The sequence below is a fragment of the Artemia franciscana genome, chromosome 12 (genome assembly GCF_032884065.1).
Source record: "Artemia franciscana chromosome 12, ASM3288406v1, whole genome shotgun sequence".
Taxonomy (NCBI): Eukaryota; Metazoa; Arthropoda; class Branchiopoda; order Anostraca; family Artemiidae; genus Artemia; species Artemia franciscana.
The window spans coordinates 5570235-5580222 of NC_088874.1; the positions used below are offsets into that span (position 1 = coordinate 5570235).

At 36.0% G+C, this 9988-nt stretch overlaps 1 protein-coding gene across 1 annotated transcript; it reads left to right on the forward strand.

The window, feature by feature from the left end:
* Positions 1-7264: 7264 nt before the first annotated feature.
* Positions 7265-7630, forward strand: LOC136034171 (uncharacterized). The gene has a single exon (XM_065715351.1). The coding sequence runs from the start codon at positions 7265-7267 to the stop codon at positions 7628-7630; it is 366 nt and encodes a 121-aa protein (XP_065571423.1).
* The last annotated feature ends 2358 nt before the right edge of the window (positions 7631-9988 follow it).

Sequence of the window (9988 nt, forward strand, 5' to 3'; positions counted from 1 at the left end):
TTTTAGTTCTTTTTCTTTTTCAGTTTTTAATTTTTTTAGTTTCTTTTTATTAGTTTTTGTTTTTTTTCTTTTTTCTTTTTTTGTAGTTTTTACCTTTTTTTAGTTTTTTTTTAGTTTTTTTCTTTTTTAGTATTTAGTTTTTTACCCTTTTTTTTAGTTTTTTTAGTATTTCTTTTTAGTTTTTTTGTAGTTTTTACCTTTTTTAGTTTTTTTCTTCTTTGTATTAATGCTAAAGCCAAGGTTCGAACCTGGAACCTCTCGGATCTGGAACATAACGCTTTACCAACTCAGCTACTTCGGCTTGAATACATTCGTTTTTGAATTGGTATATGATGTGTCCCGGTCGTCATTTATATTCCCTGTGTCCCGGTCGTCATTTGTGTCCCGGTGTCCCGGTCTGTAATTTCGTCAGTCGACAAACATGACGTCAGATGACAAACAACTTCATGACGACATACAGCTCAATCCTTATAATGATGTCAGTCGAAAGACTGGGGGGGCGCGAAGCGCCTCCGCCAACTAGGTGTTGGGGTGGCGCGAAGCGCCACCCCAACAGCTAGTATTTAATATAATTGAACATAAAAATTCATATACAATATAATATAATAATGTGTTATAATATATTGTAACATGTTTTAATATAATATAATATTAAATATAAAATTAAAATAACTATATTAAATATTATAATAAATATAATGATAATCATTTATTAATTCATTATTATTATATTTATTATATAATTCATTATTCAGTTATTCATATAGGTCATTTATTCAAAAAATATGGAGTATTGAACATTCAGTTCACCAACAAAATCTTTACTACAATCGATAACCAGGCATGAAGGGCTGAAGGAGACTAAAATAAGGGTTAAGGACAGAGTTTATCACCTGCCAAGCTTTTTGAATATCTTTATTGAAACCTGGAAAACAATTACACAGTGCAAAGAATTCACAAAGTCTTTCAACACAAATAATTATATATATTCTTGTGGATTCTGAATCACTAAAGGCTAATAGCATTGGTTAAGGGGGCTAGCAGACTTAAAAGCCCCCAATAAATTATTTTTCTCCTCTAGCTTTTGAAAAAACCTGGGATCATCTTAGGATTCAGAGGAAAGGCCCTCTTAGATCCATGGTTAGAATGCAAAACAGAGCAAATATCTAGAACAATCTCTTTGATAGACTCATAAAAGTATCAAATAACTGATGAAAAATAAGAATCATTCTCAAACTTATCCCTAGAATGTTTTTTTCCAATCTTGACCTGAGAAGAGCTATGCAGCAGTATCTGCAAAACAAGGTCAAATATATTGACCAAACATATTTCCATATATTTGCAGATTTCAGAAAAACTAGCGCTTTTTGAAAACACAAAACCCACCCGAAAATGATATTCTCTTTGAAGTAGAAAAATCTCTGACTAGCCGGCAGAAAATGCAAAGATTAATTTATAAGAAAATCAGCAGTCTCTAACCAGCCATGATTTTGGTATTTCTTAGACCACCAATTTAATTATCTACAAAAATTAAAGCAAGCTCAATTTTCAGTGAAGGGGTAGTTCCTTAGAGTCGTATAAACATAGGAAAATAATACGAGTTAATTAATTCATTTCATCTAGTTTTGCAAACACATTTTGTTTAAACTGTGAAGTAATAATTTTTGTTTCATTTCAAGTCTAAGCTTCCTCTCTACTTCCATTAAGAACACTTTTGTTTTCATAGGCTAATTTTGTTCGTCTTGAGCTTTCTTTTTTTAGTTTCTTGCTCGTTTCTTTTGTTTCCCATCCGTATTGTACAACCTAAGCGTTGAAACTATGGAAGTCAATATAAGTTTTAGTTAAAATAGGGCATTAAATATAGGCTTCACTTCAAATCCCTTTTGAACTTTCCCACAAAAGATATATATATATATCTTTTCCACATAAATGAGAGTTCCCAGGTGTATATTACCGCTGCTAACTTTCATAAGTTGAGGATAAAGTTTTCAGGTATTAATTAAATATCCTTGATGATTAACATTATGTTTCTTGTGCAATATAAAAGATTCATTCATTTAGTATGTACTATTAGCGCAGGAATAAAAATGATTAAATTTATGACAGTGTTCCTGAATTCCTTGCAGAATTTCGAAGTTATTTATTTATCGAAGTTATTTATTTATTTATCACCCGTCATTCCAACAGAAAAAAGACGGAGTATAAAAAATAAAAAAGAAAAGGGAAAAAACATTACACTTCCACACAAAGAAGAAAAACAACAACCCTGAACTAAAAACTTACCAATCTACAACTGAGTGTACATACATATATGTACGTACATATGTGTAATTCAGTCTTGAAATAGCTTTCGTTCCGTGAACAACTCTGAACGAAAAAATAACCTTTTTCTGGATAGTAAATAGCGCTGTTTGGCAAGTTTTTATGAACTTATTTTGCAATCACTCGACAAATGAAAATCGCTTATGAAACCTGTTTGACTAGTTTTTAGCAAGGAATAAATAAAAACAACTAGTTTTTTTTAACTGAAAGTAAGGAGCGACATTAAAACTTAAAACGAACAGAAATTACTCCGTATATGAAATGGGTTGTCCTCACCTCAACGCCTCGCTCTTTACGCTGAAGTTTTAATTGTTTTAAAAAGTAGAATTGTGGCAAAGAGTCAAACTTTAGTGTAAAGAGCGAGGGATTGCGGAGGGAACAACTCATTTCATACGGAGTGATCTCTGTTCGTTTTAAGTTTTAAAGTCGCTCCTTACTTCCAGTTAAAAAAACTAGTTTTTTTTATTTAATTTCTGAACGTTTTTTAATTAATCCATTTTTGATTTTGGCTCTCCGCACATAAATTATTAAAATAAAATTAGCATATTAATTCTTTTTTTGGCTAAATGGCTTTCTGTTAATTTTGATCAGACGATTTTGAGAAATAAGGGGTGGGGAAGGAGGCCTAATTGCCCTCAAATTTTTCGGTTACTTAGAAAGGCATCTAGAACTTTTAATTTTTAACGAACGTTTTTGTTAGTAAAAAATATACGCAACTTAAGAATTAACATACGTAACAAACTTTTATATTCTTATATTTTTATTATGTATATGAGGGGGTCTGTCCCCTCGTTAATACCTCGCTCTTACACGAAATCTTAAGTTTTGTCCCAATTCCTTAAGAATGACCCCTGACTCAGAAAGGCCGTAGAATAAATAGTTGAAATTATTAAAAATATTTTAGCATAAAGAGCAAAGTATTTATCTCCTCCTAAATACCTCGCTCTTTATGCTAACGTATTTTTAGAACCCCTCATATGCGTAATAATATCTGTTCGTTTTAAGTTTTAATGCCACTCCTTACTTTCAGTTGAAAAAACTTTTTCATGTTTATTTTTTCATTGCTTTTATAGTAATGCTAGAAAATCCCGCGCCCTTTTCATTGAATTTCTCTTCCCCCATGACATATTCCTCCAAGAAAAGATCCTCCCACATAGCCCCCTCCCCTCAACCCCACCCCCAAACCAAAAAAATCCCCCTGAAAACGTCTGTACACTTCCCAATAACCATTTCTGTATGTGAACACTGGACAAAGTTTGTAACTTGCAGCCCCTCCCCCAGGGACTGTGGGGGAGTAAGTCATCCCAAAGACAGAGTTATTATGGTTTTCGACTATGCGGAACAAAATGGCTATCTCAAAATTTTGACCCATTAACTTTGGGAAAAAATGAGCGTGGGAGGGATCCTTGGTGCCCTCCAATTTTTTGTCACTTAAAAAGAGCACTAGAACTTTTTATTTCCGTTAAAATGAGCCCTCTTGCGATATTCTAGGACCACTTGGTCGATACGATGACCCCTGGGGGAAAAAAACAAAAAAAAACAAATAAACACGCACCCGTGATCTGTCTTCTGGCAAAAAATACGAAATTCCACATTTTTGTAGATAGGAGCTTGAAATTTTCACTATAGGGTTCTCTGATACGCTGAATGCGATGGTGTGATTGTGTGATCACACCATCGCGATGCGACTGCGATGGTGTGACGCGATCGTTAAATTCTATAACTTTTAGGGGGTGTTTCCCCCTATTTTCCAAAGTAAACCAAATTTTTTCAGGCTCGTAACTTTTGATGACAAAGATTAAATTTGATGAAACTTATATATTTAAAATCAGCACGAAATCCAATTCTTTTAATGTATCTTTTAGCATCAAAATTCCGTTTTTTAGAGTTTCGTTTACTATTGAGCCGGGTCGCTCCTTACTACAGTTTGTTACTATGAACTGTTTGATTAGACACTTGTAAAGACATTTTCATACAAGGATTTAAGATTTTGAATATTTAAGAATTTACACTGTGGCGGGGGAAGACGCACCACAGTCAGTGCTTGATCAGATTAACACAAAACTCGGCTTATTGCCACAAGTGATGACAGACATAAGCTTCGTTAAAAGACAGTTGACACAAATTAATACAGAAAACCAAAGGCTTAGTCAATAACTTGTAGTAACGAGGAAAGAGCTTAGTGGAGCAAACAACAGTATTTGGTATATAGAAACCGAAACGAAGAGAAAAAACTTGATGATTTACGACTTAGAGAGACCCACCACTACCTACGCTTAAAGAAGAAGTGATTTTGTATCTGAATACCCAAATTCCGTCTTTGGAGCTCCATTGTAGCGAGGTAAACGAGGTTTTCTGGATGAGGTCAGGAGCAATTTTGCTGAAACTAGAGTGCGCAGACACCCGAAACTTTGTTCTGGAAAGCAGCCGCACTTGTCGGGACGACGGAGTGTCTTTAGCCCCGGACTACACATTGGAGGAAAAGAACGCGTGAAGCCACTCAAAAATAGTCATGAACCCAGCATTTGAAGAGGGAAAACCCGTCAGATTACGGGGAAGAAAACTTGTTGTCGATGGAACTCTCTTGGTTTATTGATGAAGATAGTAAAAAAGTGAAAGAGGTCACCCGAAAAAATACAAATAGGCTTAGGTCCCCCCGTGATCGAAGTGACTCTCAGAGCTCAATGGATAGTGCATCCTCGGTCTAGACAGTAGTAAACGCGACAATCACCGCCGAAAGTCACCAGGAACTGAACAGTCAACGACAGTTGCAAATGGGCAACAGACTATTGCTAAAGAAGTAACTGCTGGACCATCTGGGTTAAACCCGAGGCCTAAACCCGCCAGGAAAGCGGATCAGATGATCAGCCCGGAAGAACGCAATAGGCTGAATAATCGTGCACAAAGACCACAGAGAGAGCCAATTTAGAACGCGCACGAAAACAGAGGAGGTCCGAGATACGAAAGCCCCAATGTCAAAAGAGGCAGAAGCACAGCAGACTACTACAGGATCAATTATCCGGACCCAACCAGGGATCAGTACGATGAAAATATGGAAGACCCGAACTAGCATGCCGACGGTCATGCCCAAACTATGAAAATGACCACCTGGAACGTCCAAGGGCTAAAGAACAAATATAAGTAAGTATTGGAAGATGTGAGTGCAATTGACGTTGTGTCTTTACCGGAAATTTGGCATGACCCCAACGAAACGCTACTGTTTGACAGATTTTATGTATAAAAAGTGTCAAGAAGAGAGTCGTCGAACAGAAGATGTTATGGGGTGTTATTGTCCAGCTAAAGTGTAAAAGTGTTTTGAAATATCAGAGATTAAGTAGCAAGTCGCAAAATATAATTTGGGTCGAAGTTCTTTTTTCTGATAGACGGCAGATAGTGATCGGATCAGTTTACTTACCACCACAGAACTGTTCCTACACAAATGAAGATACTTGGGATATTCTGGAAAAAGAGATCGAAGAAATGAAATTTAAATACCATGACCACAGTTTAACGCTATTGGGAGACTTTAGCGCGTACACCAGCATGAAAAGAGAAGCAGTGGATACAGTGATTTGTGAGGAAGTGGTTCCAGCTCCGAAGGCTTACGGGATCACAAGAAGTAGCATGAATGAACGTAGGAAGTTGAATCTTCACCTTTTTGTGAAGAAAATGGGCTAGTTATAGGGAATGGAAGGTTTGGGAAAGATAAGGGTAAGGGGGACTTTACGTGTTTTACGGGTGTGAAAGGGAGTGTTATTGATTATGTACTGGTGGATGTTTCCCTCTCGATGGATGTTAGAAATATAGAAGTTCTCCCACTTGTAGGTTCAGGTCATTTCCCAGTTTTAATAGAAATTTTGCCAAAGTTTTCGACGAATGTTCTACAAACACAGCATAGAAGAAATTTCCAGAAAAAATACATTATAAAAAGAGAAATGTCTAAATCAGAAATGCAAAAAATGGAAGAAAGATTACTTGATAGGAAGGTTCAAGAAGAACTGAAGGTCTTGAAAGAAGGTAAATTACCAGTCGAACAGACGATCGACGGGCTAAACGGAATTATTGATGAAATAACGCCTAAAGTGTCCCCTGAGAGCGAGTGAAAGGAATTTTTTGATGATGAATGTTTAGTAAGGAAAAAAGAACTGATGCAAATAGTAAAAAAAGTGAAGGCCCTCAAAGAGAGCCCCCTAAAGTGACAGTAGTTCTCCAGATGAAAGCTGCACGGTGAGATTATAAACGGTTGTTGAAACAGAAAAAAAAGAAGCAGAAATAAAGGATGTAAAACAATTATCGGAGAGTTTTAAAATGAATGACATGAAAGTATTTTGGGGGAAAATTCAAGACCCTGAGAAAAGAAAACCTACCCAACAAAAATTCCCGGAACCAGAAATATGGTCACCATATTTTGAAATAGGAAACGATACAGCACCTCTTGGAATGCTAAATTCTATCCCGACGGAGGGAACATATTTCCCACTCCAAGAGCATGACTACAGATTGCTGGAGGAAACAACGGAGGAGGAAATAAAATACATTTTTAAGAATCAGAAAGGGGGCAGAGCGCCGGGTCCGGATGGAATCCCTATTTTGGTTTATAAGAAGTTGGCACTGTCATTCGTTCCCATAATGGTCCTCATCTTCAATGCAATTCTTAGTGCATGTAAATGGTCCGAAGCATAGAAAACGTCTGTAATTTTGCCGCTTTTCAAAAAGGGGAAATGCGGAGGAACACTCCAACTACAGACCCATATCCCTAATACCAACGATGAGTAAAATATTTGAAAAAATTATTGATGTGAGATTGTCAAAATAGCTCGAAGTGTACAAAAAAATTAAAGAAGATCAAGGAGGCTTCTGGGCTGAATGCCATACAGCAGACAGAATGTTTGTGCTGCATGCCCTTTCTGAAAAATATGGAAGAGGAAAAAATAAATTTTACATGGCTTTCGTAGACCTCCAAAAAGCTTTCGATAGCGTGGATAGGGAATTACTGATAATGGAAATAATTAAAATTGGACTACCAGGTCAATTTGCACAGCTGGTAGCTAATATGTATGGAAGTACAAAAGCAGTCGTCAGAGTGTTTGGAAAAGGAGTTTCAAGGATATTTGAACAGACAAGAGGGGTGAAACGAGAAAGCGCCTTGTCACCTCGGCTATTCGGAATATTCGTAAACGACATTGTAGAATTTTTGGAGAAAAGATGGGCCCCAACCGTTAAGCTCGGCAACAGAACGATTTCGGCTCTGCTGTTCGCCGACACCATGGCATTAATAGCGAAAACAGCTCGTGAACTACAAATTTAATTGAACTGATGGCAGAATACCTTGAATTGAAGAAACTACGTCTAAACCTCGGGAAGACAGAGATAATGATCTTCAATAAAGGAGGAAGAAGGAATTTAGTTGAGAATGAGAAATTTTGGTTCAAAGGCCAAGAGATTAAGGTAATGTAAAAGGCAAAAAATGTGGGATTTACCTTGACACCTAACTACAGTTGGAAGGAACATTTGAGCGAAATGTCAAAGCGAGGGAAAGCAGCAGTGGGTACAAGGTTACTTAATGACCTAGTGAAAAAGTCGAAGTCATTAAAAATGTTCAAGCAAATATTTGATTCGACAATTAAACCGGCAATCCATTACGGAGCTGAGCTATGGGGCCTGGAGGCCACGGGCAAGCTAGAATCAGTTCAGTTTAGATACTACAAAAGACTTTTCGGGCTGCACCAGACAACACATAACCATCTAATCAAAGGATACTTTGGCATCTTCTCACTGAAACTGCACCGGCTTTATCTAGTATTTAAGTTTTGGCTGACATTAACCCAACTTCCTGAGGACCGATTGGCTAAACAAGCTTATAATGATTTGCTTCGAACTAATAGGAAAACTGCTTGGACTCAACAAATCAAGAAATCTCTTGACAAATTAGGCCTCTCTTATTTGTGGATGGAAGGAAACGGACCCAAAAACACACAATGCCTTCCAGAAATTATGCAGAGATTGAAAGACCAACAGATATAAGAGTAGGGTTGTTTAGTACGTTCGTCGGAAACACTGAAAGAATATAGTAAAGCAAAAGAAATTTTTGGGAAGGAATATTAGTTTAAGTTAAATTTACCATTTAAATATTTAAGATCATGGATCCAGTTGAGGTGAAATTGCCTTCCAGTATATAGGGAACAGAGATAAAAAAAGGGTGCAAATGATAAGTGTGGGTATTGCGGAATTGAGGATGATAAAGTAGCCCATTAGTTCATGGAGTGCCAGGAGCATGAAAGTCTTAGGGATGAAATTTGGGGGGACCATTGGTTGGTGATAATTTCTGATATCCTGAAGTCTTCGAAGCCTGGAACCATATGCAAAATGGCACGATATGTGGAAAAGGCGGGAGAGGCTCAGTCGAGCCCGAGTGAATGAAAATAAGTATTGTTTTTTATTGAGTGTGTGTTCTATGCAGTGTTGTATCATTAAATCTTGTTGTGTATGGCCGTAGGGCTCAAATAAACCTTTCCTTTCTTTTCTTTCTATATACACTCAAATTCTGATAATTTTGCTCCAGGGATAGGATTGTACTTTTGAATTGTACTTACTAATCAGTTTGGAAATGGCAAGCTCAAGATCAGTTATTTTATACATTTTAATCATTGTATTATTTCTTGTCCAAGGGGGAAGCCGAAGTAAATATTCAGAAAATCTATACTTTTTCACCAGTTGAAAAAAATTGCCCAAAAGGGGCTAGGTAAAGGAATTGAGGTATTACAACAAAATTATAAAGGGACGCTAGGATTTTTCGGTTAAAACGTGTGATATATTCTACAAGTAGAGCGTAAGAGGCGCAATTTTTTTGTTCAAAATGTTCAGAAAGGAGCCGGCGGGTGTGTGTCAGTGAGGAACCAGTGGGAAGACCAGATAAACAACACTTTCAACGGGTCTTAGACAACTATCACCAATGAACAATGATTATTAATGTGTAATGAATTATAAGTAAATATATAATCAAAATAAATGCTTTTAAAAATCAAGGCAAGGGGCCATTTTGTCCTTTTTGATTTTTTTTCAATGAAACTATCAAAAAAGTTTTTATCGAAATCTAGTTTGGCCAAAACTTTTAGGGTGAAATTCCCCTAATTGGTTCCACATGCTCCTTGTGTCTGGGGTCCAAATCCTCGACCTATTACTGACGTGTATATACACTTTATGCTGATTATTTAAATGAGCTGCTCAGAAGAAAAGTCTTTTAGGGCAATTTCTAAGTTTTCTATAGATGTTTCATTTCAAATTGTTTGATTTATACAAAAATCATTGAATAACAATAATTACTAATAACAATTGAATAACAAGTGAATATGCAACTGAATAAACAATAATTGAACAGCAATAAGCAATAATTAAACAGTCAAATTATTTTGGGTACTTGATATAGTCTCAATAGCATTGATAAAAATGAAATATTTGTAATACGATTAACGGCCTATTTCCAAAAAGATTTTTTTTGTTTATCAAAAAGATTTTATTATTTATGTCTATGTTATTATTTTTTGTTTATCTATTATTTGTTGTTTTATTTCTTTTATTAAAGGGTGATTTATTATTCATTTGAATTGTTTAATCTTTTCATTTATTTTATGTATCTCATTAGCTTATTAATGAAATCTTATTTCAC